Here is a 20,641-nt window from a genome sequence, read left to right as displayed (position 1 = left end):
AAAAAATAAACATATTTTGAAATCTCTTTTAAAAATTCTCTTTTCTTTAAAAAATAAAAATAAAAAAATAGAAACACCAGTGTGTTGTTGAGAAATAAAAACAAAATTAACAGAAACAACCTAACAGTAAAAAAGCAGCATCAAATAGGAAAAAAATATTGTGACGCTCTTCTCACAATCTGTAAGAAAAGCTTCTGTTGGGCTTGCGGGGAGAGCACTCGCGTGGGGCATCCTGGAGAGCCCCCCGAGCCTGGGAGGCTGCTTGTGGCCTCCCGGTCGGGGGTCTACTCATATGTCGCTGCGCGCCGTGGTGACACACGAACAACCAAATGAGGTTAACAGAGTGCTCAACCTCATTTAAGGGGAGGGGGAATTAGGCAGGCTAGCCGCCTTGGGAGCACGGGCCTCACCGAAGTTTCCTTAGCCCGCTTTCCAGTGATCGCGGGAATAGCCTCTGTGTCTACTGTTTGAGTGTTAATTTCTTAATTTCTTTCTGCTAATTTCTGTCTTCTTGCAGACAGACACAACGTGCCAGTCAGCAATCAAATATGTATGTTCTGCTTACCTGTGGTTTTTATTCAATACAAGAGGATAGCATAGATGCAGGACTGAGAAATTTGCCACTTTCTGATAAGAGATTCTGAAAGTGGATAAGAGTTTTCACATTTTGAAATTCTTGTCACTTAGTACAATGAATTGCCTACACATTTTTGTCTGGCTTGGAAGGCCCTGGTTTCATTTTTCAGAATTCAAAATCATACCTTTTTATTATGCATGAACAAAAATCCATTGTGTATAATTGCTTTATTTTGTGTAACTTCTTTATCTTCTAAATCTGTTTTAAGAAACTTGAATAATTAACATAATTGAGGATGAAAGTGTTAAGTGTTTCAACTGTCTTTGACTGTAAGTAGTAGAAAAACTTACCACTTCCTTTGGTTTTCAGAGAGGAGATGCAGCTATTTTGCACAAGGTGGGGTGAGGAGTAGAGAATGACAGGAGGAGGAAAAGTAACCATCCAATGAAATTTGACTGAATAGGTCTAGTGATGGCTAAATCCTGACAATAGTTCCTGACTTTAGTGATATCAGAACTGGTACACCACCATTCTATTCAGATCAAGTCAAGATACCTGCAGTCTGTAGCATTTCCTGCTTGTTCTTGGATGTGCTCTGTCCAGTGATACAACCCTGATTAGAACTCTCCTTGGGCACTATAGTAATAGACAATTAATGATCATCCGAGGTTTTATATTTGTGCAGTTAACTGTGGGCCAAAACAATTGAAATAAGTTTCATTTTAACTTACTAGAAAAGATCCTTCGCACCCTCGACTCCCTTGACTGGCAGGAGATACCTGAGAGAGAAGGAACCAGTAATTACTCCTGTTGCTTCTGCAACACAGAGCGTAAGCCGGCTACAAAGCATTGTAACAGGGCTGAAAAATGCACCAAGTGAACAGCTTGTAGCTATTTTTGTGTAAGTGGGTAATGTGTTTATCTGCTACTCAGATCTGTAGGTCTTTTGTTTTCCTATCTTTTCCTATCTGTTGTCTCCAAACTGGAGGAGCCAGAACCAAGTTGTGTGTGTTGAACTTCAAGTACTCTTTCTCCAAATGTTACATGGCAAATCACTTTTTGAAATTTAGAGGACTTCCAGAAACCATTTACAATATGGCATGGGTGTTCTTGTGGTTTAAAAAGCAAGTTAAAAATCCCATTGGATGTGTCTAAAGTAGCTAGACTCTGATCCCAACTCCAGTGTATTTTTTTTTTTTTTTTGCACTTACGAAGCACACATGTGAAGCTAGACCTTCCACAGCAAGTTGTGCATTTTAAAGTCAAAATATTCTCTTTTCTTAGATTGACGTATTGACATTGCTGTTGTAAAGTAGGATCTTGTAGCAAATTTCCCTGATCTGGTTCATCTTCTACACCGTTAAGAAGGTATAGAACCTTCTACTTCATTTTGATCCAATATTTGAAGAAATGTATTAGCCTGTTCCAAGGTTTTAATAAGCAATAGCTTGCCTCTATAAGTAGGATTTTGCAGGGAAATCCCCATCAGTGTGTAATTTTCTTCCTTCGTTTTTGAGGGAATGATTGAAATTCTGTGTTCTTCTGAATGGTCTCTGTCCTTCACACTACTGGGCTTCATCTCCTCATGAAGGCAAGACCAGGAACTCTCCAAGCTATCCTTATCCCCCATCATTTTGGTGGTAGCTCCACCCCTTTCTGCTATAGCACCATGTAACTAACCCTCTACTCAGTTTAGGAATCTGTTAAGTAGTTTTAATATGTTTTTATCTATTGTGATTATTATTAATTATTATTATTATTATATTTCATATCCCGCTCTTCTTTCAAGGAGCCCAGAGCCATGTACTACATACTTAAGTTTCTCCTCACAACAACCCTGTGAAGTAGGTTAGGCTGAAAGAGAAATGACTGGCCCAGAGTCATCCAGACAAAGTTTTATCTTTATTAATTTTAAATGTTTTATATTTTATATTATGTTTTAATCTGTGCACTACCTAGAGATTTCTATATTAGGCGGTATAGAAATTAAATAAATAAATAAATAAATAGTAAACACCTCTGGCCGATTGGAGAACTTCTTATTTATTTATTTAGGTTTAATAGTTCTGCCTTATCTCCCTCTCTTTGTCCCCCTCCAGGTTTTCTTAATATTCTCCCATTGTACATAGTTACTCTGTTCATTTTGTGTTTTGATTTGTCTTCAGTGCCCCCCGCCACATCCTCCTTTTTAGGGAGAGAAAGGATTTTTTTTTTCCTTCTCACAGGGCCTTTTATGGCCCACAAACCCTCTTTCAAGAGGTGTGCTAGCTGTAAAGCGAAGTTTCCCTCCTTTGACAGCCACCAATTCTGTTTATTCTGCCTCGGAGAAACTCATATTGTTCAGTTTTGCATGCACTGCCTAAGATTCACCAGATAAGTGCGCTGTAATAGAGTCTCTAGACTCCAAGCAAGTTTGTGGGAAAGAACATACTTCTCGTCAAGCAGTATGGAAGCTACCAATCGTGAGTCAGCAGATCATGCTCTGCCCAAAATTCCTGCCGAATCAGACTGTATGTTCCAGGCCTCAGATCTTAGAGTTGTGACTTGTTCCCTGTTCTCTGGCTCAGCCACCTGCAGTTTCAACGGCTTTTTCCATTGCTTTGGCAGCTGGTCAAGTAGTTCCGGCTCCTGCAGGACCAGCAATACCAGAGCATACTTCAAACCCTATGGGGCTCTCTGTAGCGTGTACACCGAAGCAAACAGAAGAAGAAATGTTCCCTAATACATGAAAATGTGCCATCAAAAAAGAAAAAGAAGTTGCCTACTCCAGTTCCGTCGCACCGTGATGATCAAAGAGTGGAGAGTACCACCCCTCGTACAGTGGGTAACAAGGCATCTCAGGCTCCTGTGGCTCTCATAATGAAGCCGGGAAAAGTGCTGAAGAAAACCAAGCATGTTTTGCCTTCAGAGCCCCTCTTGGAGCCTTCCACTGTACCGAGCAGACCGCCTTGGCCTGTCATAGAAATGGAGCCCGATGAGCTTGCTGACATGGAGAAGGACCTAGATGTTTATCATTCTGACTGTGAGAGGGAGTCCGATTATTCCAGCTTGTTGATACAGAAAGAGTACACCCCTCCTTCTGAGCACTGGTGTCTATGTTCCTTTTTTAGATTGTGAGCCCTTTTCAGGACATGGAGCCATTTTATTTATTTATATATATGTAAACCACTTTGGGGACTTCCATTGAAAAGCGCTGTATAAATATTCATCATATTGACTCGGTACAGGCATGATTGCTATGCAGACTCTCCCTGATCGGAGAGGTACTATAGCAGGCATTACAGAGATGATTATTTCACCTATCCTATTCTTCAGATAGCTATGGATACTTTTTTTTTAATGAACACTACTATGACCCATACTATAGAGTAGATAAGCATTACTACCAACACTGTGGCTGTGGAAGTTATAGGGAGTGCTACCCTTGGGATTGCCACTCCAGATCCCGTTTGCAGTCCCAATCCCCACACTGCAGACATTCCAAGCCATCTTGCAGGAGGTATTACTCATGTGACAAGAGGTCCCCACCTCTTTCTCAACAGCATTTAAAAGACAAGCACCCTATACAAAATCCACCCAAGACATCACAGCCTGTTCCATTCCTCTAGGAATGGAGCCAAAGCAGACTGCTGCAGCTGCTAAACCACATCCATCTGGTACTTTGAAACCAAACAACCCTTCTCAGGAATCTACATCTCAAATGGGTAGACCCAGTTTTCCTGGACCAAATACTTCATTCTTCAGACCCTGACTCAGAAGCTGAAACAGAAAATCCTTAAATGGCAGATATAACGTCAGGCTCCATTCCACCAGATTGGCTGGAGAATCCAAAGCCCCCTCCTCCATTGGAAGACCTCAGGTCATTTTTGGACCAAGTCTCTGGAAAGGCCTTCGAACCAAAGATCAACTAACCCTATTTTTGACCTGATCGATACTGACACCCAACAAGCAGTAGCGTTACCTGTGAACTCAGTGCTGCTCGAGATTACTCGTAGCTTCTGGGAGAAGCCATCTTATGTTGCAGCAACATCCAAGAAAGTTAAAAATTTCTACAAACTATAACTAGAAGATTGCCCTTTTCTTCAGAAACATTCTACTCCAAACTCAATTATAGTGGAGGCAGCTCAAAACCATTCTTGGAATAGAGCTTTGTCTACTCTGATTGATAGAGAAGGGTGGAAAGTGGACTCTACTGGCAAATACCTATATTCCACATCTTCACTTCAACTGAAGATGGCAAACTACCAAGTGTGCATTACTGGATACAACCACTTGTGGGAGAAATTATCACCATATCTGGACTCCTTGACTCCAAACAAGAAAGATGCTGTCCTCAGAGTACAGAAAGAAGCTTTCAAGTTAAATGAGGAGCTTCTCCGTACTGCTAGGCTCAGCAAAAACTATGGCGAGCTCCATAGCTTTGAGATGCCATGCCTGGCTTCATTCGTCTGGGTTAGTACCAGAAGCTAAAACCAGAATTGAAGAGCTTCATTTGGATTAAAGATGGATAAGTCTATGGAATGTGTTCAGAAACTTTGGAACACAGCCAAATCTATGAGTCTAAACCCTCCAACCACATCAAAATTTAACAAGCCTTTCAGATCTCATCCTCCAGATCTTCCACACATTCTCACTCATTATTCCTTTCGAGAGCATGGGTACAACCAATCCAAGGAGCCTTTTTCTGCTAATAAGTCATCAAAGATTAAGATCAAATCCACCTCAAGCAAGGCATGACTATTTGAATGTTGGAACGAGGTTAAGACCGTATCTGGACACTTGGGAGGCAATTACAACAAATAATTGGGCACTTATTATTTATCTATTTAACATATTTTTATACCGCCCACTACAATTGACATATAGGCAATTGACAACAATAAAACAAAGCACACAAAAAATTAAAACATAAAAGTTCAAATTAAAATAACTAAAACATAAAAACTGCTAAATAGCTAAACAGCTTGACTGAAGAAATGAGTCTTTAGATGTTTCCTAAAAACCAACAGAGGTGGAACAGCTCTAATTACAGCAAGAAGCTCAACAGCTGGAACAAGTTGAGGGTTAGCAGCAGATTGCTAAAAGCAAGGCAGATGACAGGAACAGGAACACAGCAACAAAGCCTTGTATCAAGAGTCTCCTTGCTCTTTGCAGGTAAGCAGCAGCAAGATGGAAACAGTATGCCCAGAGGTTTACCCTCTGCCTGCTCCAGTATTTGCCTAGGTTACGCCATTGAGCTTTTTGAATGTCCCCCAGATTTGGGGCCCAAAACTACCATCTTGAATCCAATTCTCTGGGAAGAAATAAGAACATAAGTACTGCCCTGCTGGATCAGGCCCCAAACCCATCTGTTCCAGCATCCTGTTTCACACAGTGGCCCACCCAATGTCAGTTTGAAGCCCACAGGCAGGACCTGAGGGCATGCCCTCTCTCCTGCTGTTACTGCCTTGCAACTGGCATTCAGAGGCATCGTACCTCTGAGATTGGAGGTGGTAGCCATCGATAGATCTCTCCTCCATGAAGTAATCCAAACCCCTCTTAAAGCCATCCAGGTTGTTGGCTGTCACCACATCTTGTGGCAGAGAATTCCACAAGTTGATTATGCATTGTGTGAAAAAGTACTTCCTTTTATTGTAAATTTCTTAGCTAATACCGTAGAAGTACTAGTTCAAAAGGAAGCCTTAGAAAAAGTACCAGATTACTGCACAGACAGTTTACATATATCCCATTTCACAATCACAAAGAGACAGTGGACTCCGTCCCAACATGGACCTTCGAGGATTAAATGCCTTCATCACTTACAAGAAAAAGTTTCCTCATGCTTACAGTCTCAGATATAATTCCCCTTCTTGCAGAAGGAATATGGTTTGCATCCATAGACTTAGAAGATGCATATTACCATATTACTACACAGCCGCAACACAGAAAGTTCATCTGTTTTCAGATAGGATCTCAAAAGTTCCAAATTAGAGCCATGCTATTCGGACTTTCTTCAGTCCCAAGAGTTGATACAAAATGCATGGTAGTTGTAGTTGGTCATCTACAAGAGAAGGGAATTCAAATATTCCTATTTTTAGACAACTGGCTTTTGGCAGCTCATTCAAAACGCATATGACAAAATCACCTGAACATCACCATCGGCCACTTACAATGCTTAGGTCTCAAGATCAATCTGAACGAGTCCCAACTACGACTCATGCACAGGGTAAAGTTTTTCAGGACCTTGTTCAGTTCTACAGCAGCAGCCATTTATCTACCAATTGAGCATGTCCATCAAATACAGACTGCGGCTCTCTCCATCCAACAAAACCTCACCATTCAGCAAAATACATCCAGCATATGTTAGGTCTCATGGCCTCATTGACAGCTGTTCTGCTGTTGGCACACTTACAGATGAGGCACCTTCAATGATGGTTCATAGATGTTTCTGTCCTCTAATATAGAATATGCAGCTATACATAGCTCACAAAATTTGCAGAAGCGCGGAATGATGGAGTATGTTGGAAAACCTACTCCTTTTATACACCATTCAAGACTCCAGCACCCTGTATACGCATGATAACAGATGCTTTAGAATCAGATTTTGAAGGGGGCCACTACAAGTACTTACGACCGAATGGGCAATGGACCTTGTGAGAGGTGAAGCACCACATAAATTATCTAGAACTGCTGGCAATATGCAAGGCCCTAAGGGTTTTCCTTACAAACCAATGAGTACAGCTTATAATGGACAATGCAATGGCCAAGGCCTATATCATGCTTCAAGGAAGCACGGGATCCAGGTCCTTGCTACTGTTGTGTCTCGAGATTTAGAATTGGGCCCTTTGTCATTGGATCCACTTTTCAGTGATTCACATTCAAGGTCAAAACAATGTCATAGCAAACCACTTAATCAGAATTCATATCCTTTCTCATGAGTAGAAGCCTCACAGATGACCAACAGAAGAACCCCAGTTACAGGTAAGCAAGATTTTCAGGATGTAAGGACAACCCAAGTTGGATCTGTTTGCAGCTACAGAGAATCATCAATTCCCCGGGTTTTGTACTTGGGCAGGACTCGTACAGAGGTCTCTGGGAGACGTCTTTATGGTCAACTGAGGCATAGGTTCCACTTACTTATTTCTGCCAATTCTGCTTCTCCCTAGTGTCCTGCAAAAGATAGCAAGAGACAAAGATTGTTGTATTCCCATAGCGCCATTGTGGCCAAGACATCACTGGTTTCCAACTCTCTCTTGTGTCTGTCACAGAGGACTTTTTTTCTCACTTAACTTGTCGTCAGTCCTCCTATCTCAACAGAGGTATGAGCTGCTCCATCCGATTGTCTTTTTTTCACTTACCTTGTTGTCCAGTCCTACTATCTCAACAGAGGTGTGAGCTGCCCCATCTGGATGTCTTACTACTATGGCTGACAGCATGGAAATACCTCTCTGGTCATTCGTCCTGTTCAAAGTATTGTCAGTCTCTAGAAAGCCTTCCACATTCTCTTGTTATAAAGCAAAATAGAAAAGATTCAGTTCACATGTCATGAATCTCCACAGAGGAGACCCCAAGTCAGCCCCTCTGCCAGTGATATTGTCTTATTTGCTACATTTGAAAAAATTGCGCCTTTACATGGCTTCCATTAGAATACATCCAGCTGCTGTTGCAGCACATTGAGAGTGTCATAACACCATGCCTATTTTCCACATACTAAGGTGAAACACTTTTTAATAGGTCTCTTCAGTTTGCAACCAGATATTCCTTTGATCACACCTCTTTGGGTCTTGACTCTAGTATTGACAAGTCTGATTGCCAAGCCTTTAGAATCTATGGTTACTTGTGACATCCGCTTGCTTACACTGAAGATGGTCTTCTGCACAGAGGGTTGAGAGAGCTGAGAGCCTTATGGTATGATCTTCCATACTTAGTCTTTCAACAAGACAAGGTGGCCCTTAGGACTGACAATTCCTTCCTCCCAGATAGTCTCAGCCTTTCATAACTGGCCCTATTCACCCCCAGCCCAGTACTTCCAGTGACTGTTGCTGGTGTGTGTCTTAAGTTTCTTTTTAGAATGTGAGCCCTTTGTGGACAGGGAGCCATCTTATTTGTTTGTTATTTCTCTGAGCCATTTTTGGAAGGGCGGTATAGAAATTGAATTATTATTATTATTTCTTGTTTACATAGTCAAACAGGTGTTATTGACTGGTTTGTTTTATCCAGACATTGAGTCCTTCCCAAGGACCTGGGATGCCAGAATTTTATTATCAATGTTGTTGCTGTTATAGATATCATCGCAGAATATAGGCTGTTCCCAGTAAAGCTGCTTTTTGTAATTGGCTGATGGTGATTTCTGTGGCCCCTATGGTGTTGAGGTGCTCTTCAAGGTCTTTTGGAACTGCACTCAGGGCGCCAATTACCACTGGGATTATTTTGGTCTTTTTCTGCCACAGCCTTTCAATTTCAATTTGTAGATCTTTGTATTTGGTGATTTTTTCTTTCTTTTTCTTCTATTCTGCTATCCCCTGGTATTGCTATGTCGATTATTTTGACTTGTTTTTCTTTCTTCTCAACTACAGTTATATCTGGTGTATTGTGTGGCAGATGTTTGTCTGTTTGTAGTCGGAAGTCCCATAATATTTTTACATCTTCATTTTCTTCAACTTTTTCAGTTTTATGGTCCCACCCATTTTTGGCTACAGGTAGCTTGTATTTTTTGCAGATGTTCCAGTGTATCATCCCTGCTACCTTGTCATGCCTTTGTTTGTAGTCAGTCTGTGCAATCTTTTTACAGCAGCTGATTAGGTGGTCCACGGTTTCATCTGCTTCTTTACAAAGGCGGCACTTGCTGTTTGTGGTTGATTTTTTGACTTTTGCTCTTATTGCATTTGTTCTTAGTGCCTGTTCTTGCGCAACCAGTATTAAACCCTCTGTTTCTTTCTTCAAGTAACCATTCTTAAGCCATTTCCAGGTCTTGGAGATGTCTGATTTTCCACTTATATTGTGCAAATAGTGACCATGCAGTGGCTTCTTATTCCATTTTTCTGCTAGGTTCTTGACTTGTTCTTTCTTGTAGGCCTGCTTTCTTTCATTGGTGTTGAATAGTTTCTCGTTCTTGACCATTTGAAGTGCATCTTCTTCACTGTCCTTGATATATTCTTCAAGGCCTCTTTTCTCCTCCTCTACTGTTTGATGGACTTGCAGCATTCCTCTTCCACCTGAGCTGCGAGGGAGGTATAGCCTATCTACTGTACATCACTGCGGGGGTGCAGAGCATGATTGATGGTCATGATTTTCCTGGTCTTACGATCTAGCGTCTCTAGCTCTGCTTGGGTCCAGTCTATTATTCCTGCAGTGTATCTGATAACAGGTATAGCCCAGGTGTTTATGGCTTGTATGGTGTTTCCGCCATTGAGTTTGGACTTGAGGATTTTTCTAACTCTCCTGATGTATTCACTTCCCATTTTTCTTTTAACTTCAGGGTGTGCAATGTTATCAGCCTGGAGAATGCCCAAGTATTTGTAATGTTCTTTCTCTTCCAAGTTCTTGATCTTGCTTCCATTGGGCAGTTCTATTCCTTCTGTTTTTGTTATTTTTCCTCTTTTTATTATTAATGCAGCACACTTGTCTAGTCCAAACTCCATTGCTATATCGCTAGTGAATTTATTTCACAGTATTATTTCACAGTATTTCACAGTATTATTTATTATTATTATTATTATTATTATTCTTCTCAGGATATAACCTTGCCGGTCTTCTTCCCAAATCCTACGACTAGTGGAAAGGTGCTGGCACACCCTAGATATCCACCAGTCTCTGGTTTTTATGTCAATAGAACTTCTCTTATGTTTTCTTTCAGGACCTCGAAATCCTTATTCATAACATATGGACAACCCCATAGGGGTCATCGGGAATCTTCCCAGTTGATATCTAGTTGGAATGTATGCACCATCAAGCTAGGCTACATCAAAAATACTCCCTCAAAAATAATACTCCCTCAATACTCCCTCAGAAATAAAAGAACATTCCACCAGAGCTCTGTTGACATCATCAGCCTTTGATGGGGTATACTACTAGAATCTATATTTCGGTCGGCAATGTGGGCCTCCCTATTTCTTTTGTTAGACACTATAACTTGGATGTGGGAGCAAGATGGGATGCAGACTTTGGCTGTGCAGTGTAGCAAACCATATTCACTTGAGGCGCCTGCCCTCTTCTGCTTTAGTTACTGCTCTGCTCCGATGATGACTGCGCTTGTGATGAGTTCAGTAGAGCGAAGGACAGACTCGGAAAAACATCAGGTTGCTTACCTGTAACTGGGGTTCTTCTGGTCATCATCTATCCATTCACATGCCTGTCCAGCCACCCCATTGCAGAGCTATTGGCTGCAGTAGACTCCTAAGTGGGTTAGTCACATGGACTCCTAAAGAGAGGGCTAGTTGCATGGTGCTATAGTAGAAGGGGTGGAGCTACCACCAAAAAGATGGGGAGTAAGGGTAGCGTGGAGAGTTCCAAGTCTAACCTTCACAAGGATGTGAAGCCCGGTAGTGTGAATAGACAGATGACCAACAGAAGAACCCCAGTTACAGGGTTCTTACAGTAAGCAACCTGATGGTTCTCAAGAGTCACTTGTGAAAGATCTGACAAAATTATATGTTCCCTAGTGCAAGAGTGACTGGAACAGAGGTTACTTCCTCTGAATAATAACCTTTTGCAACATCCTTCTGCTCAAACAAAAACATTACTTCTAGTATTAGGCATCTCTAGATATCTCCCAGTAGTTCGAAAATAATTTCTTATCAGTCAGTCCAGAATAAATAAAGTCATCTTTCAGAAAAACTCAATTGGGAGCCACAGGTGACATAAGCTCTCTTTATCCAGACTTCCCACATTCACTGCTTTTGTCAATTAACATCAAACTATAGCAAGAAAACTCTCAGTTGAATAAGTGCTGTTTCCTGCAATCTCACGGACCTTGCATTACGTTAAAGTTGTAGGCTTGGACATACCTGTTCCATATACTGGCTGACATCCTCATGAACTGTGTGGAGGTACTGCTTGCAAAGTGCCTCTTTAGCATTTAGTAGTACAGAGTCCCCACTATGCATGTGGTGGGAGCAATTTTTACCAGTCTCCTCCTCCTCGAGGCACTCATAACACCAGAAAATATATTCTTGAGGGCTGCACAAGCCTTGGGGATATATTTTCAGGTGTTAAAGAGTACTTTCAAGATGTAGGAGAAACAAGTAAAAACACCCTTGCACGTACACGCACCAGGATTCTGGAATACTAAATGCTGCAGAGATGCATCAGCATGGTTCAGCACTATTAGTGAGGTTGTTAGGCACAGATTCCCACAGTTTCTTGCTAGTGTTAGATTTGTTGAGCTTCAGCTTGTGTGCTTTACTTTCTGCATTGCTTCCTAGTCTAGAGAACAAAGAGCCTCCACTGATCATGTTTGTTTTTGTTGCACTCCTGGACATGCTGGAATTAAAAGCAATGAACTGGCTGAATAGACTGCCAGGATGCTATTAAACATTTATAGATTTTACTCCATTTATAAATTTTTGCCCCATCTTCTAATCTAAATTGCTTATACTGTGGCAAGATGTGCCAGAACAATAATAAACTCTTTGAATTCAAACTGATGCTCAAGACATGGCCAACTACTACATCTCTAGAGAGTCTCAGGGAGAAAGTTGCCCATACTGTGAATCTGCTGACAGGCAAGGCTGCACCAGTGATCATCCACATTCCTGAATGGCTGCTAAACATTTCTGAGAACTCATCTGCACAGTTTTGAGCCTAACTTTGTTTCTAGGTGAAGACACAATTAAAAATAATAAATGCTATCCTTTTTTGTGACATTGGGAATCAATCAGAGCTTGTTGCTGACAAAAAGAAATGTCTGCACATCAGCTGAACATAAACTTGCAGGTTCATACTTGAAATATGTTGCAATGTGGCCTAGATCCTGCTGTACTGTAAAACTCATGATCTACCAATTAGTCACCATGATTAATGCTGAATGGTGACAACAACAGTTAATTGCATAGGAGCTGGCCTAGGTGACTCCCGGGTCACAGACATGCTTGCAGTTAGCCAGGGCTTAGTTCAGTGGCACAAGGAAAGGGGTGTGGTGTGTCAGCACAATGGAGCTCTTTTGTTGTTGTGGCTTGTTCATTGCACTTAGGACATGCACATATATTTGTATTTATTTAAGTTTTGTTATGCTAAGGTTATTGGGATAGCTATGCCAATTGGAAAATTTATTACAACACTACAAAATGTTATGTCACACAATTTAGAATGCATGTTGAAATACAGAATTGTAGAAAATGGCCTGGGGTAAGGTAGCCAAAAATAATAATAATTAAAAAATCAAACTGGAAACTTTTTTTGCCCAGATCCTAAGCTTTTCAGAATGTTTTATACTTAAAATGCAATAAACAAAAGGCATTAATTGCTAAAAGCATCGCAAATAGAAATTATCTTGTCAAAAGATATGTATAAGAAGCTTCATATATTTATGCAAGCATAAGTACTTTTTCTTTGGGTTCTGCAAATAGGTCTTGTGTACGAAACCCTATGGAAAACATCATGAACAGAGTGAAGGAAATAGGTGAAGCTTTCTGTCAGAACTACACACAGTCAACTGATGATCAGCCAGGATCTCACATAGGTAGGAATTACAGGGCGGGGTGTGTGTGTGATTATATATTTCAAAAATCAAAGCTTTTGAAAGTATCTGGTTAACAAAGGTGACCTATTCCTTAAATAGGGTAATCAATTATTGTATAGATAAAAACTCATGACTTTAGCAATGGCACTCTTTTTGTATTAGCAATGGCACTCTTTTTGTATGTGCAAAACAGATAGACTACCTTGAATTAGTTGGAGGGAATTTTTGTAGTGTTACTAGTAGTGATGCCTGATTCTTCTGAAGTAACAGGCAGCATTAGGAATGAATGGTAATTTTCTCTATATGTAAATCAAGGGACAGAAAAGTACAGCTAAATAGCAGATAGTGAGTTGAAGGCAACTTTCTTCTTTCTAGCTAAATTCTTGCCTTGGGGTTACTGGAGAAGGGAAAATGAAAAGGGCCCATGGAAAAGTGGGGCTGTCAACTTAAGAACATAAGAACAGCCCTGCTGGATCAGGCCCAAGGCCCATCTGGTACAGCATCCTGTTTCACATAGTGGCCCAGTAGATGCCTCTGGAAGCCTACAGGCAGGAGTTTATTTATTTTATTTCCTTATTTACATTTATATCCCGCTCTTCCTCCAAGGAGCCCAGAGCAGTGTACTACATACTTGAGTTTCTCTTTCACAACAACCCTGTGAAGTAGGCTAGGCTGAGAGAGAAGTGACTGGCCCAGAGTCACCCAGCTAGTATCATGGCTGAATGGGGATTTGAACTCGGGTCTCTCCGGTCCTAGTCCAGCACTCTAACCACTACACCATGCTGGTTCACTTCTCAATAAAAGTTGAGGGCATGCCCTTTCTCCTGCTGTTACTCCCCTGCAACTGGTACCTAGAGGCATCCTGCCTTTGAGGCTGGAGGTGGCCTTTAGCCCTCCAACTAGTAGCCAATGATAGACCTCTCCTCCATGAAGTTATCCAAACCCCTCTTAAAGCCATCCAGGTTATTGGCTGACACCACATCTTGTGGCAGAGAATTCCACAAGTTGATTATGCGTTGTGTAAAAAAGTACTTTCATTTGTTGGTCTTAAATTTCCTGGCAATCAGTTTCATGGGATGACCCCTGGTTCTAGTGTTGTGTGAGAGGGGGAAGAATTTCTTTCTATCCACTTTTCCCACACCATGCATGATTTTATAGACCTCTATCGTGTCTCCCTGCAGTTGTCATTTTTCTAAACTAAATCGCCCCAGGTGTTGTAGCCTTGCCTCATAAGAAAAGTGGCCCCTGATCATCTTGGTTGCCCTCTTCTGCCCCTTTTCCAGTTCTACAATGTCCTTTTTAAGATGTGACCAGAATTGTACGCAGTACTCCAGGTGTGGCTGCACCATAGTTTTGTATAAGGGCATTATAATATTAGCCATTTTATTTTCAGTCCCCTTCCTAATGATGCCTAGCGTGGAATTGGCCTTTTTCACAGCTGCTGCACATTGAGTCGATACTTTCAAATTTCAACTTGCACTCCTGTATCCATCACTGTATTAGTACCAAGATTAGTGCTCACGACTCTTGAAGAAGATGGAAGTTGTGGATGAGTGGATTATTCTCACTTGTCTGATATGTATTCCTTTATTAATATGATTTAGTGCTGTCTGTCTTGCATTGCACTGAGCCTTCATAAGAAACCTGAGCTGCTTTACAATTGGATCAGAAGCAACATTTTTAGTCCCTAGGGTAAAGGCATATGTAAGGAACACTTTATATAACTTTTATTTTGTTGCCTAGGGAAAATACCATAAATAATATTTATCTATTTGCCCAAATGCTGGAATTTCTAAGTTTCATGAACTATCTTTGTTTCATTTTCAGCATGCTATGCTTATTTACTCAGAAGTCCCACTATATTCAGTGGAGTTTATTCTCGGGCATGTGTGCATAGCATTGTACACATAAGGTCATCACCCTTTGATGCTTTATTCCTCAGTATAAAGTCTCATACTTTACACCTTGTTTTGGAAAAGATATTATAGATCAAGTATGTAAAACTTAAACACCATCATCATCTGTGTTTGTTTTAAATTGCAGATTTTGCTGTTAACCGATTAAAATTGGCAGAAATTCTGTATTATAAAATCTTGGAAACCATAATGGTACAGGAAATGCGAAGGCTGCATGGGAAAGACATGTCTGTAAGTTGGCAATGGTGGGTGGGGTGAAATAAAAAGTTTCTCTTAATAAACCAAATTCAGGCATCAGAATTTCCAAACTATTCACTCATAACTACTTTGTCATTCTGAAGACAGAATTGGACTTATGAGAATATTTGCACATTCCTTTTAATGCAAGAGAGGCTAAAGCTCAATTGTAGAGCACATACTTTGCTTGCAGGAGGTCCGAATTTCAATTCCCAGAATCTCCAGTTAAAAATCTCCGATAGGGGCTGGAAAAGACCCCTTCCTGAGACCCTGGTGAGCTTCTCTGAACAATATTGGGCTATAATATTATTATTTATTATGTTTAGCCTACTTTCCTTATGGAAAGTAAGCTTATGAGATCACCCGACTGTATTTGTGTGTGCGTGTCCGTGTCCGTGTATCCCCCTCTATCAACTTTGCAATGCCTAGACCAATATGGACCAAATTGGGTACAGTTGTAGGGACACATGGGGACGCCTCGGTGGCTTAGTTTGTCATGATCCCATCCACTCCGATTCAAGATGGCGGATACATGAATGTTTGAGGCGCAAGTGGGCTAACTTGTGGACCATCTAACCAATTTGAACCAAGTTTGGTACAGTTGACTCATAGGGACACCTCAATGTCTTTTGTGATGTCATCCACCGCAGCTCAAGATGGTGTATGCGTAAACAATTGAGGCACAGGTTGGCTAACTTGTGGACTGCCTAACTGATTTGAACCAAATTTGATACAGTTCTAGTGACATATAGGGATGGCTCAAGGGCATAGTTTGTAATGATATCATCCTCCCCAATTCAAGACGGGGAACACGTAAACATTTGAGGCACAAGTGGGCTAATGTGAGGATGGTAATGATCCATTAAGATTAAGATAGTGAAAGGAAAGTAGGCAGATTTGTTCTTAACAGAACAACTTTATATACTGCTTTACAGTGCTAGAGTGGTTTATGTAGAAAAATAATAATATATGAGTCAATATAGCAACTTCATATAAGGTGCTTCAATAAACTCCTGTACTATTTTTCTTCTAATTTGCTCACTTGAGTGCTGTTGACATGTTAGAGTATCTTCCAGTGGTGATTAGTCCTAGTTTACCTAGGCAAAAGGAAAGGATGCTGCAGCCTTATATTTTTATTATTATTGCTAGTGGCAACATAATTGATCTCTCTTGTGTTAGCTTTTTAGTATAGAAGTGCTCTGAGCACAACTGTTGTTCTATTTATTAGTAGCTTCAGTTTATAGAAGTATTAATTTAACCTTTCTAGAACAACATTTTAAGACATTGAACTAATTGTAAAAAAATCTATCTTTATGTTGTGTACTAAAAGAACACACATTGCATCATCTACAGAATCTGCTACTGCTAATATTACAAAAGTTAATCATAGAGATGGCTGTTGCTTAAAACAAAACTTGAGATGAATGCTTGCCTGTTAAAATAACTGTGCGACTTTTAAAAAAAAGATTAATTGAAAGAGCTTCTCTAAAAAAGAGAATTTTACAGAAACCAGAACAAGCCTTAATCCAAACCAATGTCACTGAGATCTGCAAAGCTGGAGCACCTTCTGCATAAGGTGGCCTCGAGTTCTGATAAACTGCTTGAGTATTTCAAGTATCATTAGAAGAGTTTGAAGAGTACACTTACTTAAGAACTCTTATATTTCTTAAGCTGGTAATCATTTTCTCTGTCTACTAGGCTCTCTTAGAGCAAGATATTTTCCATCGTTCCCTGCTGGCATGTTGTTTGGAGATTGTGCTGTTTGCGTATAGTTCACCTCGAACGTTCCCTTGGATAATTGAGGTTCTTAACCTCAGGCCATTCTATTTTTATAAGGTAAGCACAAGCAAAGCATCACCTCCATTAAAGTGCCATTTCACATATTATGCAACTCACATTTGCCACTGCTTGAACACTCAGTAGGGACCAGTGGCCAATCCCAGCACCTGGCAGATACATACCTGGATAATACATATGTTTGCTGAATTCATGCTTTATATATTTAAGTGTACACTTAAAACATCTTAGGTGTACATCTAAACAATATTAATTGTGGGCACTGAAGACTACACCAGTAGAAATGCGATTGAAGGGAAAAATTCTGAAAGAGTATAGGAAGGCACAGAAACCAGAATGAGGATTTAACTGAAGAAAAAAGTGTTTAACTGTGGAGAGTAATCCTTAGACTGAGGAAGGGAATATATATATGTTAAGTTGGCAACAGTGTGAACTTGCTCTGTGTGTGTGTGTCCATAACCAGAATGGCTTGTTTAATTCCAAGGTGATTGAAGTATTGATTCGATCAGAAGAAGGACTCTCCAGAGATATGGTAAAACATCTCAACAGCATTGAGGAACAGATTCTTGAAAGCCTAGCCTGGACAAAAGATTCTGCACTGTGGGATGCCCTTCAAGCAGCAGAAAACAAGATTCCCACCTGTGAAGAAGTATGTTGGCCAGCAAATAATTAAAGTTAAAAACATGGGAATTGTTCTTATACAGGAATTATTTATAACTCTGAATCGTCTCCCTGTCTCCCCACTTCAGCCCCATTTCGTTCTCCCCCACCCCCAGCTCGTTCTCTTTCAGTGGCCAGACTACCTGGCTGCCGCTTCTCCTCTATGCCAGCCAGCCTGGCTGCTGCTTCTCGCCCTTCCCTGCCACCACCTCCTTCCGCCCACCTGTCGCTGTCCCCCAGCCAGCGCCACAATTTTCTTCTCTCCCACCCATGGCTATCCAGCAGCTCTCTGAACTCTCACGAGAGCTGCTACACATGGGATTAGCCACATGTATGTCTTAGAGAAATATATATAAAGAAGATACTGTTCTGGCAGCAGAACTCTTACCACTTGAAATTGTCACCTTTTATTCCTCAGGTAATGTTCCCATGTAATTTTGAAATGGGGAATGGGGGAAGAGGACTAGGACATCTGCCCATGATGCCTGTATCGCCTATAGTGCATCCTCGAGTGAAAGAGGTTCGAACAGATCTTGGGGGGAGTCTTAGACGAGGTATGTTAAGTGTCTTCTCTGCTGTATCCTTTTATTAAATTAGTGTATTCAATGTCTGAAAATACTGATATTAAATGTGCTTCCTTAGTGATGGTGCTATATTAGAACCAGTCTCCTGGATTTTAGTCACAAGCTAAAGGAAAGCACTTCAATCACTTTCTTTCTGAAAACCCTTTTTTTCATGCAAAGGTGTTCTGATAGTTGAGTTTTACTGCTGCTGTACATGCCTTTGTAGCACTTTTAGCCCCTGTGTATATGCTATAGAATGCTTCCAAAGGAACTGGGAAGAGATGTGGGCCAAGGAGAAAAAACTGGAAAGTGCTTCTCACCTCAAGAAGACAGACATTTAAGTAGATGGTTCACTGAGAGCTATTTTCTCTGCTTGGTGTTGAGAACACTCTTGGTAGCAGTGTCAATGATTCAGTTGCGTTTACTTCTAAATAATTTTCCTAAGAAAATAACTTTCAAACAGTGTTAAAGGATAGCAGCTTGGTGTTAGTGTTCTCTCTATCCACTCTACAGATGTCTGTTGCGTCAGCAGTTGTTAAGTGAAAGATTGAGTGGTGTAGACTGGAAGATAGTTTATGTATCAGTAGGAACTTCAGATTGATTACCATAAAGGAAAACGGTGTTTGGAATTACAGGACTGAAACCATATCAGTGTATGACTATTCTGGGTTTCAAAACTTATTCCTACGATTTAAAGCTATTGCTGTGTTCCAATGCAATTTTGTAGTGATAAGTTCTCCCTTTCATTATAGACATTCAACCATTGTCTCCGATCTCTGTTCATGATCGCTATAGTTCTCCGATGGCAGGTAGTGCCAAGAGAAGGCTTTTTGGAGATGAAAGCCCAGCAGAAATATCCACAGAGAAAAACCTGAGTGAAGGAAGGAAGTTGAAAATTGCTCCAATGTCAAGCTGCTTTGATGAAAATGTATCAATTTCACCTAAACAGGCAGTTCTCACTGTGGCAGCTGCTACAGTAACAGGGGCAACAGGGCAGAAAATGACAATTCCATTGCATGGTAAGTGGGATTTATAATAAAATTCTTAATACTGATTCTTATTCTTGTAGAAGTGCCATAGACCCAAGGTATACGAAAGTTGCTGAGTACCTAATGTTAACTGTTTTGGAAGATGTAATTTGGAGTATTCAGTTATCAAGGCCCTTAAAGGGTTTTCTGTCCTTTAATTTATCTTTTTTAGAATTACTGTGTTTGCAGTTAATCTATGCAAATGTACTGTAAATAGATTTTTGGATATGTTTTAGGAATTGCAAATGATACTGGAGGGATCACTTTGATACCCATTTCAATCAACGTATCTCAAGAATCTAAAGTGGAGAGTCACGGACAAGTCCCCCTCACTGCTCAAGCTTTGATCAATGTGTCCCCAAGTCAGCCTCATATGACTCAAGCACAAGAGATGTATCAGCCAGCAGGAAGCAGGCCAAAGAAAACTGGATCCCTGGCACTATTTTTCAGAAAGGTAGAGTGTGTTCTTAAGAGATGGTTTGTGTTAAACACATCCCTTCTCCCAAGACCCGCCCCCCCCAGAAATAAATCATAACACAATATGAGTCTGTACTATACTCAGGTTTCAGGGTACAAAATAGATCTAATCAGAGTCACAATGTACTGGCTTGGGTCTAAAGATGAACATGTGTAAATGGAAGCACTTTTTCCTCGTGTGTGTGTGTGTCCGTCCCAGTTGAAGCCACTGGAGCAGTCAAGCGGAATCGGCAAACTTCCCTCTCTCCTAATGTGCAAACAGAAGTGCTTCCAATTACACAAGCAAACCTTTGGATTCAAGTCACTGTTTCAAACATCCATTAAAATTATATAACATACTAGCCAACCTACACAGAGCATCTGTGCTCTTTGGGGCCGGCTGTATCCCCCTCCCTCCCTTCTGCCCCACACTCCTGCCCCTCTTCCCCTCCCTCCCGCCACTCTCTCTCGCCCCCTCCCCTCCCCCCGGCCACTCTCTCTCGCCCCCTCCCCTCCCTCCTCATTCTTGCCCTCCCCCTGCATTTTATTTTATAGTATTTACCGGGCGGCGGCAGTGGCCGCCGCTCCTCCTCCCAGGCAGTGAACACGGAAGTCCCGCCAACCGGTTCCCTCCCACCCCAGCCTCCTGCAGGCGTCTGGCCTCAGCGGCTGGTTCCGCTGCCGCCTGGCCGTGAGCCATGGCCGGGCCCAGCGCCTCCGCGGCCTGGCCGATTGCCACCTTTGCGGCT

At 41.2% G+C, this 20,641-nt stretch overlaps 1 protein-coding gene across 2 annotated transcripts in view; it reads left to right on the top strand.

Moving 5' to 3' along the window:
• RBL1 (RB transcriptional corepressor like 1) overlaps positions 1–20,641 on the top strand; it is a 50,424-nt gene that overhangs the window by 16,183 nt on the left and 13,600 nt on the right. For both annotated transcript variants that reach the window (XM_053245238.1, XM_053245240.1), the window contains exons 9-16: positions 1,312–1,478; positions 13,123–13,235; positions 15,279–15,382; positions 17,087–17,224; positions 17,670–17,834; positions 18,264–18,399; positions 19,161–19,427; positions 19,673–19,890. In XM_053245238.1, the coding sequence (XP_053101213.1) occupies positions 1,312–1,478; positions 13,123–13,235; positions 15,279–15,382; positions 17,087–17,224; positions 17,670–17,834; positions 18,264–18,399; positions 19,161–19,427; positions 19,673–19,890 (1,308 nt within the window). The remainder of the gene's footprint in view (positions 1–1,311; positions 1,479–13,122; positions 13,236–15,278; positions 15,383–17,086; positions 17,225–17,669; positions 17,835–18,263; positions 18,400–19,160; positions 19,428–19,672; positions 19,891–20,641) is intronic.

This window comes from Hemicordylus capensis, chromosome 4, assembly GCF_027244095.1.
Source record: "Hemicordylus capensis ecotype Gifberg chromosome 4, rHemCap1.1.pri, whole genome shotgun sequence".
NCBI lineage: Eukaryota > Metazoa > Chordata > Lepidosauria > Squamata > Cordylidae > Hemicordylus > Hemicordylus capensis.
This window is presented reverse-complemented; position numbering and strand designations above follow the sequence as displayed.